The following is an 18019-nucleotide window of genomic DNA, read 5'->3' as shown; positions in this document are numbered from 1 at the left end:
TTCATTTTAAAATCAAATCCGATTTATTGATAATCTATATCCTCTATAACAACACATAAAACACCCAAATACGCTGTTGACTATAAAGTTGAAATAAGTGTTCTGACATCTTCTCATGTAAGGATGATGATAATGTGATTTATTCTTGATTGATGAAGTTTATATCTTCTTAGAACTTCATTGGTCAACCTGAAGAGTCATGGACAATGATAAAAAAAGCTTTTAAAGATATAACTTCACTTCATCTATCAATAATAAAATAATCCTGTTACATATCTTTTCATGAAAAAGGTTAAAAATATTCCAACTTTATAGGCAACAGTAAACAGGAAGGGAGAGGGATCCCGACCAAGTTTAACATCATATCGGAATATCTGATATTCTTCCAACACATATCTCGCTATATACTACCCCACCCCCTTATAATCTCTACTGCATGACTACTCTATTAATCGGCAAATGACACATTTTTAAAGTTCCAATAAGGGAATCGAGCTAAAGAAATGTAAGAGTTTAACGATGATAGAGATCTCAGTGTATGTTTGGGCAAATATGTTATTATTCGAACATCATCAATGTAACAACAATCCATGTTCATTTGCTGTTATTATATTAGTTTTAATTTCTTTAAATATAGGATTACATAGGTCGGGTTAGGAGTATGATACGACACATTTCTTCTTTTTAATATAGGATTACATAGGTCGGGTTAGGAGTATGGTAAGACACATTTCTTCTTTTTAATATAGGATTACATAGGTCGGGTTAGGAGTATGGTGAGACACATTTCTTTTTTGTTGCATTTTAGATATATTGTTCTATTAGCAGACGAGACTTCCAAAGTTCCTCAATATAAGTTTTCATCTTATCTATAATGTTAAATAACCAAGCGAGATGTCCATACATGTACATGATAGTGTGTAATTCAGTCTTAATTATAGAAATATATGCGATGGATGAATCCTGAAATATCAAAACAAAGTAAGCATGTTCCAGATTAAACTTCTTCGGAATTGAGTTTCTATCCTGTTAAGTGTATTAAAATAAAAAGATTTCTTTTCACTCCTTCGAGTTGTACTAAAATTACGTGAAGCCGCCGCGCGCTGTGTACTGAAGTTAATTGAAAAGGACGGCTATTAAATGGTATGTAAGTACGGAAGTCAATATGAGAAGATTAATTCAGCTCAAATCATGAAGGTACCATTACAACACAACAAAAGTATGACACTAAGAATGAATGCTGCTTAATTTTGCTACTCACCATATTTTTTGAACATTAGATATTATACATTCACCATAAAAGTTTTTACAACATGTGATTCACAGTTATAGCAAATATTGATAATCATATATCATTTATGGGTGGATGTAATAAATGATTTATGATTTATGATTTATTTGCCATGGTTGTCAACAAGCATGACATATTTATTAGAGGAGGATTGTTTGGATTGAAATCAATACAATTTGAATTATTTGAGTTTGTAAACATGACTGATGGTTGATTAGTAAGATCATTTGATATCATGAATATATGAAATTATGACTAGCATCCCCAATGATATCCTTTAAAGGTACTATGTCCCTTTTGCAGCCAACCTCAAATTCTGTAGAACTTTGCAGGAATTATAAATATATCATGTATGTCCTATCTGTGAAATTTAAACGTTAGCAGTGTCCTCATATTCAAATTATGCAACGAAACCCGTTTACTTGCTAGACTTCACTGTCAGACACTATTGAGTGACTGACTGGCTTTCTTCTTCCTTCTTTGGTAATAACATACATGAAAAGAGTTGTAAAGGATACATGAGCATTTGTCTACATCAATATCCCACTTCTTGTGATGGCCAAGATTAAACTGATTGGATCTTTGCGCAGCATAAAACGTATGACCATTCGGTACAATTGTCTGAAAATCGAGACTATTACTTTTGGGCTCTATAGCCCTAAAGTCGATTTGACAACTAATAGTCGTTATTTTCCCACTTGAAGACATTTTCAAGCCCCACCTTTTTTAGGGAATTTCTAAATTAGTATTATCTTTCAAATGCAGTTGGAATTTAACTTTTTCATTTTTTTGGCCTGCAAATGGGACATAGTACCTTTAAGATATCACTTTTCCTTGTTCGATTTCCTGGTCGAATGCCTGATTGATGACGCCGCTGTTTGCATCGTTCTTGTATTGGAACCTCGGCTCTGTCTTCACCTCATATTCCTTCGGTTTGCTGTTCGGACAGAAAATAGGGTAAGAATGATAAGAAAATTTAATGTTGTGCTTTGATACTATACTAGTCTAAACATAAATGATACATGTTTTTTTTTCTTTTCTATTTTGTCTACTATGACTATGGTTCACTCTAATTCATTTTCTAAGAGCTCCAAGACGAAGCAAAGTTTTGCATGTCTCTTATGTTGCGCCCCATGGATGACGAATTGCTGTCAAAGGTAAAGCCAGAAACTTTAAAAATATTGTCTTGTTATTATATATACAGAAGTCATTGACAATCTAGAGAAAATGAAGATTCATTATCTTCGTGGTAAAGAATATACTCGTAAACTCGTATCTACGTTTTTTCCTTCTAGTTATATGTATGGCCCCCCAAAAAATGTTTGTATAAGACAGCTATCACTGAATATCTAGAGCAAATACAAGTTCCTTATCATCTTGGAGGCAATGAAGATGAAGGAATATTTGTACCACTGGACTATAGAATTAAAACAGCTATAAAAGGGGCTGGATCTCAAAAAAATGTATGGGTAAAGAAACTGGAGATAGCAACTTCTGCTAATATTCGGGTCAATGTCAATTGTTATTTGGGCCGCGAAGTGTACATAATGTGATATCGGATTCAGGCCAAGATGACCACAATAAAGGACAACTGTCAAAGTTTAGCCACTACAAGCAATCTTTGTTGACTAGTATGTAGCGTCCAACAAAGGTATCAAACATGGTGTCAGAAGTGGGATATGGTCAAACAAACGCACACCACCCCCATGCACCCCTTCCCATGACACTCGCAGCCAACCCTCTCTAAACCCAACCCAGTCTCAAGGTATATGAGGGAAGGATAAGTATTAACAGCATTGTGCATCACCTATTGAAATGTGTGAACATGATGATGACGTAATTATGACGTAATCTGAACATGATCTGTATATAGGACATCCATGGGGTATGTAATTGCCCTTGATTTGATTTATTGAAAATGGATGTGGTCGTGTTTGAGTAGCCTCATCAGTATGAATACTACTTTTCTTGTGGCCTTGCTATTATAATTACCCCAGCATTGCCAGGTACCCATTTAGTACACCTGGGGTGTTTCACAAAGACTAAGATCGACTTAAGTTGGACATGAACTATGGCAGGCCGTTCATGCCACTGGTTGCTCTCATCATTGTTCTTTCAAGAGACGTCACAAATCTACAGATTTGTTATATTTTTTTAAATAGTTCATCGTTGAAGTAAAAAATGTGGATTTGTGACCACATTTTGTACGTCCCTTGAGAGCCCAATCCAATGAATGGTGAGAGCAAACAGTGGCATGAACGGCCTGCCCTATTTAGTCCAACTTAAAGAGAAGGTTGAGTTCTGGGAAGAGGTGAAAAATAATTTGTGAGCATTACTCATTCTTATTATGCAAGTAAAAACATCAGTTAAGACATGTCCCTGAAAAGCATGGCTCTTCAAATGCCTTCATATTCTAAATATGCATGTAACATCGTAAAAATCGGGGGCCGGCTTTTTACGCCAGTTCGTGTAGTCCCATATACATCTTTCTGTGCAAGTGTTTGTAACTTTACCAAGACTGCCACATTCTTATCATTTGATGATTCCAGAACCTTCCAATACACACAAATTCTTATATGCTAGATGATCAACCTTTTCTGGTCGGCTCCACACCGTTTCTTTCACAGTGCAATCGCATGACCAGAACTCAACTTCATCTTTAAGTCGATCTTAGTCTTTGTGAAACAATTGGGGGTAAATCCTCTTGACCAAAGTTGTATAGCGCTTCAAGCAAGACTAACTCCCCGGACCCTTTCTTGTGAAAGTCAGGAGCTTTCAACAATACTTATGTACAGTGCAGTGCTTCCACATACCAAGGAGCTCCCATGCACTTCAATATAAGTGTACTTTTTGTTTGTTGTGTATAGACTTATATACGATTAAATGAAACAAATATAACCCTTTGAAAAGGGACGAATATTAGCGTAGCGTAAGGTCGTTGAGATACACTGGTCTCATTGGGGCTCCACTAGTTACAACCATGAAAGCTACAAGCTTAGGCATCTGATTAGTGGAAAGATGTGGGAGTGGTCCTATCGTATTCTTTCTTGTCATTTTCCTATATTTTCTCTCTTACCTTATTTCTTACTTTTATAATTTTATTTCCATATTTTCCCTTTTCTTCGTCATTCAATTGGCAGGAGCACGTTATTACGTACCCCTCCCTTGTACCTCCGCTAAGCTAGTACAGACAAAAACCTAAAGGAAACCTCATCTCAATAATAAACTTTAGTTATTCTGAGAGATTTATACCATTCTTGCCCATTCATTTTAAGATTCCCCACAAAACTGTATGAGAGAGGCATAGAGCAAGAATAATGTACAGTTTCTCAGCACGACATGGGCATCGCAATTTTCTTGATAACGTGACGAATTGTACGAAGTCGATTGTATTCAAATGTTTGGATGCTTTATTCCTTCCCAGGTGTGTGTGTGTATGATGATGAAGTATTTCATTCACCTGCTATTACCCTTTGTACTACAATTGTGAGAATGCAAATAGCGCAAATAAGTTGGTGCTTTTCTGGGGTGAAGTAGATAATAGAAATGAAATAGATTTGTCAACTGCTATATCTTAGTATTTTGGATAAATGAGTTACAATTGTTCCCCTGTTATATATTTTCACCAAAGTATTTTTCCTTCTCAGCTATAATTTTTCCTCATTGAAAAATAAAGGTTTCGTTATAATTCTTTCCAACTAAAGCTTGGTGCGTGATACGTGTACAACTTAGCCTGGTGCGTCACATTTTCAAGAAAATGACTGCGCCCATGTCATGCTAAAAGGCATCACATCATGCCAAGAATATCTTCATTTATATATCTCTTGTACACTTTCGTAAGGAATTTTTTACATCAAAGGTCAAGAATACATCTCATTTTCATAATATCTCTACGTAATTTGCGGGATGATGTTACCTCACACCCGCCCCCTCCCCCCCCCCCCCCCCACTCCGAGAACGGGTGGACCGCATGCGTGTTACCAAGCTGTCAGTAAAGGGGTACTTTTCGTGTGACAAAGTCCGGCCTAAGAATTGTAAAAAAAGGGGTGTATTAACTTTTCACCCGGAGATTTCTTAAAAAAGGGGGGTGTTTTTTCGGTTTGTTTTCTCTCATCTCTTTGGACTCCTGAGAAATTATTTCGAATTAAGAGGGGTACATTGAGCATTTTTCATGATTTAGGGGGGGGGGGGGTCTCCAAGGCAGGAAAAGCCCGCAAAAGGGGGGTTCGGAAATGTTGGCAGTCCTCAGATAGGGGGTGCTTTCAAAAAGAGGGAACAAGCATATGCGTACCCTAAATAGCAGGCGCGGATCCAGGATTTTCCAATAGGGGGGGGGGGGGGGGGGGGGCCGGAAATTCGAAATTCGCGCAGACCGTTATTTAAACTTACCAATACTGACAAGGTCATATTAGAAGCACTGTACTTTAATAGTGTACTGGTACCTACAAACGGGCACAATTATTTTGGAAAGGGGACATGCTCACGTCACATCTCTTGTCCGATATCAATATTCCCCGTTTTCAAGTTATGCTCGCGCGCAATTTTTTTGACATTTCCATCAGTGGGGGCTGAAGCCTCTTGCCCCAATATCTATTTCCTGGTTTAATAATTTGGCGAGTGAGCGAAGCGAGTGAGCGGAAATTTGAGCTTATGTATGTTGTGAAAAGTGTTAATTGTCACCAAAATATACGAGATAAGATATAACAAATGCACATTGGTAATTTTTTAATTTTCGGGGAAAGAGAGGCTGCAACACCATCCCGCATTAACTGCAGGTGTTTTGAAATCAAATCAGACTCCCCAAAAAAAGTATTAACCAAAACGCACGAATCCAGTTTCAAAAATCCAAAAAAATGTCAGCTTCAGAGGGGGGCACATCACCCCTCAGACTCCCTCTAAAACTATTAACCGAATCGCACGAATCTAGGTAAAAAAAAAAAAATCAGCTTCAGAGCTAGAGAGGAACCCCCCCCCCCACACACACACACACAGACACCCCTGTGCGCGCAAGCGTGAAATTAACGCTGGCGCTAATGCGTAAGCAGGGGCGGCGGAGCTATTTCCCAAAGTGGAAAGCACCAACAAAAAAGGAAATCTCAAAGCGAAAATATACATTTTTAGACATTGGTATATACCCTTTCATTGTGATTCCATTATCAGGGACGATTTCAATATTTGTTTTTCTTTATATATCATACAAGTTATTGCTTAAGCATCACACTTTCGGCTGAGTGTGATTGTCTAAATATTCATTTGCGAGCGAGATGTAAGATCTGTGAGGTCGCAGAGTGAAAAATTACATCTTATAAAGAGGAAAAAAACAAATCATGATGGGGTTATAAGCAACACGGAAGACTGAAAAAATATTTGTTTTAAAATGACATATAATTGTATCATCTATAAATGCGAGCGAGCGAGCGAGCGAGCTTTAGGGGAAATTACTCTTAGTCGCTTTAAATTAGGTGCAAGACTAATGATGAGCAGGTTAGGGCCCCCCCCGTGCCCCCCCCCCGTGCCTACGTGCCTGATGATTAGAGGTTAAGGGGACACATATCGAAAGGGATAAAGACACTTATTAGAAAAGAAAAGGAGTATGTGTCAAGGTACAAAGAGTAATTATCAGATTCAAATGGGGCACTTCTTACACCTGAAAGGAGGCACTCACCAGAAATGAGATAGGGCACTTACAATGTATGAGTATGGGAAATGGGCATTTGTTTGACGGAAAAGGGGCATCCATCAGAAATTGATTTATCAGAGGTGAAAAGGGGATAGGTCCCTTAATAGAAAGGAAAAGGGGCAAGATTCAAAATAAAAGGGCAGTTAGCAAAGGTGAAAATGGGCTCCCATCATAGATGAAAAGAGTACTTATCAGGAGGGGAAGGGGTACTTTTCAAAGTAAAACGAGCATCTCTCAGATTTGAATAGGGGCAATTATCGGAGGTGAAGAGCGCACTGAAGTGAAAAGAATTAACTTCTCATATATGAAAATGGTCATTTACCAGAGATGAAAAGGGACACTTTTTATTTATGAAGGGCCTCATTTTTCTAAATAGCCCTTATCAAAAAGGAAAGGGGGCACATGTGTTGATGAAAGGTGCGCTTATCCGAGTAAAAAAGGGGAAGGGGCACTTCTTTACAAAAGTAAAAGTGGCCCTTTGGGGGGGGGGGAGGTACTTGAAGAGTGGGGCGAACTTTGCCCCCTACTCCTGCCACCCGCCCCATCATCTGAAAATCCAAAATGATGTAGGGGCCGGGCGCGGCTTTATCATAGGTGCTTTTACGTGAACCTCTTTTTTATAAATATATTATGCTGGATTCCGACCCAGATTGCACACTCTAAAATGATAGTATGGTCATCCCCAATACGCTTGTAGTTCACGTATGCACCCTTTCCTCCTAATTCGTCGTTACCGTCACTGCCATTTACGTATGGCCGGCCGGCGTATTTTTTATTTACACGCTAGCGAGGGGAATTTCTCGATTAATCCAATGAAACCGCTTAAAATTCCAATGAAACCGCTCGCGAAGAGTCTAGCCTGGATCAGAGAGCTCGTTAGTGCTATACGCTAGTGTGAATTTACATCCAGGAGAAAGTTTGCTTAACTTTTTCTTGAAACACTTGAACGGTTATGGAAACTGTTTGTGTTTCTAATCTCCAAATATTAATATTATTCTGCATCAAATATAAAACATTGATTTCTACTGGATATGTAAAGGCACGAACTTACGTTAATACATACACATATTTTTTTTGTAACCAAGAAGGTGCACCATGGTAATACATTTTAACAAACACATCAACATGTTACCTAGACAACTCATCACCATACCATAGCCATTGTAAAACCATATATTAATGATACATGTAAAATATAGATTGAAGCAATTCTCGTCGATTGGCTGTATCCTGAGTGTGATTTATATAATAGATTTTGAGTAACATTTGCATCTACCTGTAGTTGAAGAATAGATACGGTGTATAACATCAATTAAGTTGGAGTTCAATGGAAGGAAGTAACGAGGAATATTGAAGCAAGGGAGACTGGGAGATGAGGAAAGCAGGAAGAAAATTGAGAGATTACTCGCGTGATAGCCTTGCATTAATGAATCCTTAATATAATGTTGTCTTGAGAGAAAGTAGACGATTTTTTTTTAAATTGGAGATTAGTGCAATTATTAGATGTATTGGAAATAGAATTAATGAGAAAGTTATTTTTATCGAGATCAATACATGGGGGGGGGGGGCACCATCAAAATAGGGCACTTTCTGGAATATAAGGTGCACCTACAAAGGGAAACATCAAAATGTAAATCTACCATATTAACACATTGATAGACGTACGCGTAACGCATGTCACACACAGAAAAATGAGAAGAAAAGAAAGAATAATGTTTTTAAAAAAGAAGATAGAGGAAAAGGAGAGAGACGGAGAGAGGGAGAGAAAGAAAGAAAGAAAGAAAAAAGGAAGAACATGAAACTTAACTTTACACTTAGGCCTACATATTACATTTCCGACTGAGTTGGCTCGACATGTGCTTAAGTAGTCTGCGGACGAAAGTACAACAATGCGAAAACAGAAGTTATATGAAATTGTCTTTAAGAGAGAAAGAGAGGTTAAATTCTAAAATGAAATGAAAGGGGTTATGTGACTCTCAAGGAGGAAATTACAATTTCTATCGCTCATGACGACTATTTGGAATTTCCTATTTTTTTTAAAGTTCAAGAACTTCCTGGGGCTCCGCCCCATGCAAGACTCCCGGCAACAGCAAATTATTTACACAATTTCTTGCTGTCTGCTGCCTCGAGATCACTGGAGCGAAGAAAGGTAACATATAGCAAGAATCCCTATTCAGTGAAGGATTTATCCCTTTTATTATTAAAGACTCCCGACAAAGGCTCTCCCCCTGCAAAATTGGAGAGAGTTTTATGTAGTTTAAGCTTCTAACAACCACGCCCGTGGACCTTTTATTATTTACACAAAGGTAAAAGTGTATAGCAAGAATCCATATTCAGTGAAGGATTCATCCTTTTGATGCAGATGCTTCTTCTACCATTCTTGACCAGAAGTGCGTTTCAAACTCAATGATTTGGGCATCATCCCATTGAATGTTGTGTCCAGTGTTACGGGTTTGTTTTTCTACTTGCTGCCTAATCTGAGGGCTCTGTTGTGCTCTTTAAAAAGAGGACACAATAGGGGCGGCGCAATTTAAATATCAAGGAATGTATTAGAGTTTATTTCAAAAATGAAATGAAAGGGCTATTTGACAAGAGCCCTTTCATTTCATTTCAGAAATAACCTCTTTTTTTCACCTAAAGACAATTTCTCTCTTGAAAAGGCTCTGCCAGGCCCTCAAGCTCTGCCATGTTGTATGGATCCATTAGAAAGCAAAATAAGCCCACTCTATAATTGATATATATTAAAACGTCATAGCGATTCATCCAAATAAGAAATCCACGTAAGAGGCATTTTGAAAGTTTTAAGAAAATTCTTTCAAATTCCAGGATATTGGGTGTTCTTTTTCAGGAAACTCTATTTAAACGAGTGGAAGCACTGGCGGTTCTGTTTTTTTAAAACTGTAACAATTCTCCTTGGATCAGATATAGACCAAAAACAAGCCTCATTATCTTCAGTATACAAGTGTCATTTCGGACCTTACAGCTTTCATAGAAATCGCTTCTGGACCGTCAAAGAAAAAGTTTGAGAACCCATGGTCTACGCATTATACACATCAGGACCAACTTGACAGCTTGACAAAAATTTGAGGGGGCTCGACCCCCCCCCCCCCCCCCTGCGTACGCGCCTTTTTTTCTTCCTCTTTTTTCCTTCTCATTTTTTTGCGTCGCGTGACAACATCACGTGGGAGAATCTTCTCGGTAAATCACGGGATGGCAGTATTCCGTTTCGTTAAAATAATACAATAATTCTGTCTATGATTAGTTCCGAACTCAGATATTGAGAAAATACAATTATTATCGATTATATCATTTTTTATTTCTGTTTCGCTGGGGTCCTTTTTTCACGACACCTTCACTTCACTCTCTCATCTTCTTTCCTTCAATTTTTTCTTCTTCTCTTTCTCTGAGTAATTTTATTTTCTCTCCGAAGACTAAGCATACAGGAAGTGCAGATGTTATTAATGGTAATAATATAATAGGCTTGATTCATGTATGGTTTTGCTTTCTCGAATAATGTATTGTGAATCTAAATTATGTGTTATGACAACGTATGTAACATGGACATTTAATTGTAATTTTGTTTATGTGAACATTTATTTGTAATTTATTTTATTAGAGAAAAGACTAAAAACTTATTAACACAAAAAGATACACACAAAAACAAATCGAGGACAAATTTCGCGTATGTTTGTCCTCGGTTTGATTGGAGCAACTTACGTTCCAAACATCTCTCCTTCTTCCAGTGTCTCAGGGAGCTGCTCCCCGCGAGTCTCGGGTAAGAAGAGAACAAGAAGACCAGCGGCTATCGACATCACACCGAATATGAGAACTGGGAAAGGTTCCCACGTATCATCCAATAGAAGGATGATGGGAGCTAAGATTCCGGCAATACGAGCACTCATTGAACATATACCTACACCAACGCTCCTATAAACAAAGAAAACAAACACATTTCCATCAAAGAAAAGAAAAAAGAAAACGAAGAATCCTATCAAAATGATGGTACTGCTTTGCCATGCACGGTCATTAATTTTCGGGTAAATTATATTTTAATGCCAAGAGAAATTCCCAAGGATCCGATTAGACTGTAATTATTTTCACATTTGTTTAGAAACTCTCGTTTTGTTCAAGCTTCTTTCTTTTTCCTTTATCACCGCACACGGTGAGAGAAACGCAAATAATATGTTTGCATAGACTTTCGAGACATGAACTCAAGGGTTAGCCTAATTTCAAAACAGTTGTGTTCTTCCCGCTTGATTTTTAGTTTATATATTAGCATATTGTAATCCGTGATGGAAGAGGCTATGTTGAAAGAGACTAAAGTTCATTTTCCGACTGTCTTTACGATCGTATCAATAACGTTTGCAGGTTGAATTACAGAGTATCTTGATGATAATAATTAGTTTTGATCATTCGAGTAGTTTGAGAAGTGGTTAATTACCTGACAGGTGTGGGGAAAAGCTCAGCTGAGTAGATATAGACGATCGCAAACGACGCTGAGATACCAAACTTTCCAATCATCGCCACTGTTGTACGCCAGGCTCCAATGGCTAAAAACAAATGTGATATTTCATCATTCAATCTTGTTTGTTTAGATCCTATAATAATATTGTCATGTCTTTGTAATATTTGTGTTGAATGGAAAGAACGGTTGTAGAGAAAGCATTGATGTGTTAATATTTTAAAATATCAACAACGAAAACAACCGAATATGGTAAGAAAGATATTGATGATTACGGGGTTAATTGAAGTACTGAGCTGTAGTCCATCAAAATGTAGACACAATATATTGTCAGTTTTGACAATTATTTATCCACCTATATAACTCATTATTGGAATTTAATCACGAAATTCGTTCACTTTCCTATATAGTTATTTGAAAGGTGTGCATTGTTTCTAGTATTTATCAAACAAATTAGTGTTTTATTTTGTTATGTATTCAACCTATATATATATATATATATATATATATATTTATCCCCATCTCCCTCTCTCGTTTTCTTTCTATACATCATTACGTGATATAGGATATGACGCGGTTAAACCGCAAACAACCGCGGCGGTTTTTGTTTGTTTAATGATGACAAAAAATCTATAATAGCTTCACATTTCTGTATCTTATAGTTATGCAGTTGCCATTCATTTACACGTTAAAAAACGCGCCTTTTTGAGAGGGGGGGGGGGGGGGCGGTTTACCACGCCATATCTGAAGAAGCCTCTGAGATGGTAAACTTACGTGTAAAGATGGTGCATAGACATGCGATACCGCCACCAACCATGTAACCGAACATACTCCACTTGCGTCCAAAGTATTCAATAGCAAAGATACAACTGATGTACGCAGGAAACTCCACAGCACCAGAGATGAAGAAAGCAATGTAGACATTCACACCTAGATCGGATGTACTCAGAGAGAGTCCATAATATACCAGCGTGTTCACAAACCTGTAACAACAATTTGAAGGACAAAATAAAATTCGATTTTGTTGTAGTAAGGAGTACCACCAATAATCATATTTATCACCATCATCACCATCATCATCATCATCATCAGCTTCACCATCACCATCACCGTCACCATCACCCTCATCACCGTCACCATCATCACCATCACCACCATGATCATCATCACCATCATCATCAGCAGCTCCACCATCATCATCACCAGCATCATCACCATCTTCACCATCACCATCATCACCATCACCACCATCATCATCATCACCATCATCATCATCAGCTCCACCATCATCATCACCAGCATCATCACCATCATCACCATCACCATCATCACCATCACTATCATCACCATCACCATCATTATCATCTTCATCATCGCCAACGCCATCACCACCATCACCATCATCACCATCATCATCATCATCAGCTCCACCATCATCATTACTTATCATCGCTACCAAAAGTTTCATCATCATGTTTAAATGGAAGTCATACCAGTTGAACATGAGATTGAGTGTTCGAATCCTGAGGTTTGGCGTGCGGAAGAGATCGATGGCTGTAGCTTGTCGTCCAGTAGCGGCTGCTTCCTGCAATTCAAAAACCAGAATACTTCAAAAACAAACTAGCTTCAATTTAAATTTTCTATATAAGAGTGTCGTGTATTTTTCTTCATGCATGGTAAGGCTTTTTGATCTAGTTTTTTTTCCTTTCCATGCGATGTTGCCTTTCTCCGATGCAAGTATACACTTAAACATTCATACCTTTAGTACAGCGGATAAGCTCCCAATATAATGAAAATTGTGCACTTTTTGATAAAAGCATGAAACTTCTAGCATAGTTAGTTTAGACCATAAGATTTATTTTCAGATGTGGAGGGAAGTCAGATTTGACCTCTGATGACCCTGAGAGGTCAAATCCAAAATGGCCGCCAGTCCGTATGGTCTAATGTACAAACACGCTTAACTTTTAGACCAAATAGTCCAGAAAAACGTTTAAGGTGTCATTTCCAACTAACTTGGGGATGCCAATTCATTTGGTAATACTTTTGAGATCGCTTGAACTCAGGGTTTTGCATTTAGGTCAAGGTCAAGGTCAAAATTGACTTAAAATAGCAAGTTTTGAATGGTTACAAATGAGATTTGTCATTTGTTCTCAAATTTCTTTAGGAATGGTTCCCTGCATAGTGCTCCACCTTAATCCTTTTCAGGTAGTTTATTTCACATTTTGTTTTGACCTCTGATGACCCTGAAAGGTCAAATCCAAAATGGCCGCCAGTCCGCCGCATGGTCTAATAATTGTACAAACACGCATAACTCTTGAACCAAATAGTCCAGAAAAACGTTTAAGGTGTCATTTCCAACTAAATTGGGGATGCCAATTCATTTGGTAATACTTTTGAGATCGCTAGAACTCAGGGTGTTGCATTTAGGTCAAGGTCAAGGTCGAAATTGACTAAAAAATAGCAAGTTTTGAATGGTTACAAAAAGTTTTTCCATTTATTCTCCCCTGTGTGCTCAAATTTCTTTAGGAATGGTCCCCCTTCATATTCCCCCACCTTAATCCCTTTCAGTTAGTTTATTAAACATTTTGATTTGACCTCTGATGACCCTGAGAGGTCAAATCCAAAATGGCCGCCAGTCCGCATGGTCTAATGTACAAACACGCTTAACTTTTGAACCAAATAGTCCAGAAAAACGTTTAAGGTGTCATTTCCAACTAACTTGGGGATGCCAATTCATTTGGTAATACTTTTGAGATCGCAAAAACTCAGAGCTTAGCATTTAGGTCAAGGTCAAGGTCAAAATTGACTAAAAAATAGCAAGTTTTGAATGGTTACAAAAAGTTTTCCCATTTATTTGTCATTTGTTCTCCCCTGTGTTCTCAAATTTCTTTACGAATGGTTCCCCTGCATAGTCCCCCACCTTAATCCATTTCAGTTAGTTCATTTCACGTTTTGATTTGACCTCTGATGATCCTGAGAGGTCAGATAGAAAATGGCCGCCAGTCCGCCGCATAGTCTAATAATTGTACAAACACGCATAACTCTTGAACCAAATAGTCCAGAAAAACGTTTTAGGTGTCATTTCAAACTAACTTAGGGATGCCAATTTATTTGGGAATACTTTTGAGTACGCCAGAACTCAGGGCTTTGCATTAAGTCAAGGTCAAGGTCAAAATTGACAAAAAATAGCAAGTTTTGAATGGTTACATACAGTTTTTCCATTTATTTGTCCCCCTATATAATGTTCTCAAATTTCTGTAGGAGTAGTTCCCCTGCATAGTCTCCATCGTAATCCCTATCAGTTAGTTTATTTCACTAATTATAGCACCAAACCATTTGTCTTGTAACTGACCATGCGCATAGCATGGTCAGTGGGCAGCTAGGCAGTATACGGCAAAAACCTCAATTCAAGTCAGGAAAACTGCTCCTTTTCATTACTGCTCAATAATACTGGTAAGATGTTTTTTAAGTTACTTTGTGTTTTATTCGGTGCTAAGTAATTTAAAGGATCACTACAGAGTTTGAGGAACAGGCCATAAAGCAAAATAACGGTTCTGCTAACACTAGACAACATCACCATGACCAGCAACCTGGAGTGCAGGCAGCATTCTTGAGGGATGGGAACTTCTGACAGTACTGAAAGAGATGGGGAATCCATATCTAGAACAAAGTCAAGACCTACTAGTCATTGGCAGTGTACGACACCTGTCACACAAATTCATACGAACAAGTTGCCATTTTTCAGTCGGCAGCCGGCGAAGGTTATGTTAAAACAGTAGGCACAGCTTGCAGCACTTAACCCGTGGTCTCTTTTTGGACTGTGGTCTCTTTTTGAGGATGTACATCTCGTGTCAGACAAGAGATGGACATATGGATAATTTCTTCTCTCATGAAAACCAGGCAGCCCCGCCAGCTTTGTTAACTGGAGGAAAATGCGGGTTGGAGTTAAAGCAGATCTACTTCGCTGCCTGGAATCAAATCTGCTCGAAAACAATAGTGCACCTGTGGCCCAAGCAATAATTATTGATGGTGAAGCTGTGGTTCAAATGCTCAATCCTGGAACATCAAGAATATTTCAAGAGTATGGAGAAAGAGTGTTTGCCCCATACATCTTTGCTCAACTCGAGAAAAGCATCCGCATCGACCTTGGCTAGGGTGTATACTTACCTGCTAGCCTGAAAGCCTCAATAAGCAGGAAAGGGCACCAGGAAAAGGGTGGCTCTTTCTACTGTGCTGCCAGAAAGCTGGAAGGACTTCTTTCGAGTCAATGAGAACAATCCCGAATTGTTGGATTTCATGTCATGTCGTTCATCTTCCTCTACCACAGGGCAAGGAACTGTACAATATGCAACAGATGGAAGTGGAGTACTCTGCTCTCCTGCTGAGTCACACTTGGCAGGCCTTGCCCCATGGGTGTAAAAGGGTAACCATACGTACTGGTGATACTGATGCGGTTGAACTGGCTGTGGCTTCATTCAGCAAGACAGCTCCTGATGCTGTGGATCGCTTTTGGTGTCAGATCAAGCTTTCGGTACATAGCTTTTCACAAAATCATGATGGTTGCCACCATGAGTCCGACACAATGTATGACTCTCCCAATCTGTCATGCGTTCAACGGTTGTCAGACTGTTTCTACATCCAGAGGAAAAACTTAGAAGTCTTTCCCAGAAGTGAATGATTCCTTTAGTGAACTCCTGTGCATGCCTAGGGAGGTCAGTGAAGGATCAATGTTACTGCCAGAGCGATTTGTGGTGCTGATACGACCGAACCAGTGAGAGCATGGTAGTGAATGATGCCAGGAAACAGCTCTTCGCACAGAAGTCTAGAAACCTGGAGAACTTTCCTCCAACCCAGACAGCACTCAAGCAGCACATCAAGCGCACTTGCTACCAGGCCAATTGTTGGAACCAGATATTGGCCAAGAATCCAGAGATGCCAGAGCCATCTGACTTGGGCTGGACAAACGAAACAACTGGGTGGCAGCCTCTTTGGATCACTCTCCCGGAAGCATCAAAATTGTGCCATGAATAATCCACTGTCGCTGCAAGAAAGGATGCACTGAACTGTTCTCTTGTTCTGGAGACTGTTAGATTTTGATCGTTACCATTAGGATAATTCATAAGTTGTGGATAGTGCTAAATTCATGGGGTAATGAACAGGTTTTAGGTCGTATTTGGAATAGCTTTTTTGGTCTTCTGGGCCCAATTTCTTAAAGCTGCTTACCGGTAATCAAATTTTCGTGAAAACAAGGCGTCCACCTTGTGCGTTCACAATGGATTTGCATTGTTACAAAATTAATTTTCGTCCAGTAAGCAGCGTAAGGTTAATGCATTTTCGTGTGCTTACGGTTAGCAGTGCTATGAAGTAGAAACTCATACGTAAACACAAAACCAGCCGATAAGCAGCTCTATAAAATATGACCCTGGATAGTCAAAGTAGTGGTACACGGGTCATTTAATTTTTTTTTAAATAATGACTCCTTAAGTGTCAAAATAGAGGCAAAGTTTATTTTAAAAAAGAAAACATCACTTTTGTTGGCCTAATATGACCTTGAACTTGACCTTATTGCAAATCCCTGAGTTCTGGCGATCTCAAAGTATTGCGTAATGAATTGGCATCCCCAAGTTAGTTGGAAATGACACCTTAAACGTTTTTCTAGACTACCCAGATAACAATACGACGTTACGCCAACGTGGGGCCAACGTAAGCTGTTACGTTGGTCCAACGTCGCCAACATGATGTTGGGCCCACGGCTTTCTTGCCGGCGGGCCAACGTTGGCCCGACAGTAACAAAATGACATTAAGCCAACATCGGGCCAACGTTATGCCGACCCCTATCCGACCATATGTGCCGATGTCCTCCCGACATTGAACCAACGTTATGCCAACCTCTTTTCCACCGTATGCCGACGTCTTTCCGACATTGGACCAACGTCGTCCCAACCCTTTTTAACCATGTGCCGACGTACGACCAACGTTATGCCAACCCCTATCCCACCATGTGCCGACGTTGTTCCGACATTGGATAAACGTAATGCCAACCCTTATCCCACCATGTACCGACGTCTCCTCGACATTGGCCCAACGTTATACCAACCCCTTTTCAACCATGTGCCGACGTCTCCACGACGTAGGGCCAGCGTTATTCCAACCCCTATCCCACCATGTGCCGACGTAGTTCCGACATTAGACCAACGTTATGCCAACCCCTATCCCACCATGTGCCGACGTCGTGGGCTGTTACGTTGCGCCATCGTCACCAATGTGATGTTGGGCCAACGGCTTTCTTGCCGGCGGGCCAACGTTGGCTCGACAGCGACGAAATGACATTAAGCCAACATCGGGCCAACGTCCCCCCGACGTATGACCAACGTCATGTTAACCCCTATCCCACCATATGCCGACATAGGACAAACGTAATGCCAACCCCTTTTCCACCATGTGCCGACGTCTCCCTGACGTAGGACCAACGTAATGCCAACCCCTTTTACACTATGTGCCGACGTCTCCCCGACGTTGTCCTAACATAATGCCAACCCTTTTCCCACCAAGTGCCGACCCCTCCTCCACCATGTGCCAATGCTAG

The 18019-nt window shown here is 39.4% G+C and overlaps 1 protein-coding gene across 2 annotated transcripts in view; it reads right to left on the bottom strand.

Annotated features, from left to right (window-relative positions):
- The window catches only part of LOC582118 (organic cation transporter protein), a 42911-nt gene continuing 24892 nt past the window's right edge, over window positions 1-18019 (bottom strand). For both annotated transcript variants that reach the window (XM_030994753.1, XM_030994752.1), the window contains exons 7-12: window positions 12927-13018; window positions 12208-12416; window positions 11413-11521; window positions 10689-10898; window positions 2106-2228; window positions 1-1566 (exon numbers count right to left, since the gene is read on the bottom strand). In XM_030994753.1, the coding sequence (XP_030850613.1) occupies window positions 2108-2228; window positions 10689-10898; window positions 11413-11521; window positions 12208-12416; window positions 12927-13018 (741 nt within the window). In that variant the 3' untranslated portion in view covers window positions 1-1566; window positions 2106-2107. The remainder of the gene's footprint in view (window positions 1567-2105; window positions 2229-10688; window positions 10899-11412; window positions 11522-12207; window positions 12417-12926; window positions 13019-18019) is intronic.

The sequence above is a fragment of the Strongylocentrotus purpuratus genome, unplaced genomic scaffold (genome assembly GCF_000002235.5).
Source record: "Strongylocentrotus purpuratus isolate Spur 01 unplaced genomic scaffold, Spur_5.0 spur5_scaffold_21, whole genome shotgun sequence".
NCBI lineage: Eukaryota > Metazoa > Echinodermata > Echinoidea > Camarodonta > Strongylocentrotidae > Strongylocentrotus > Strongylocentrotus purpuratus.
The sequence above is the reverse complement of the archived record's forward strand: the minus strand, read 5'-3'. Positions and strand labels throughout refer to the sequence as shown.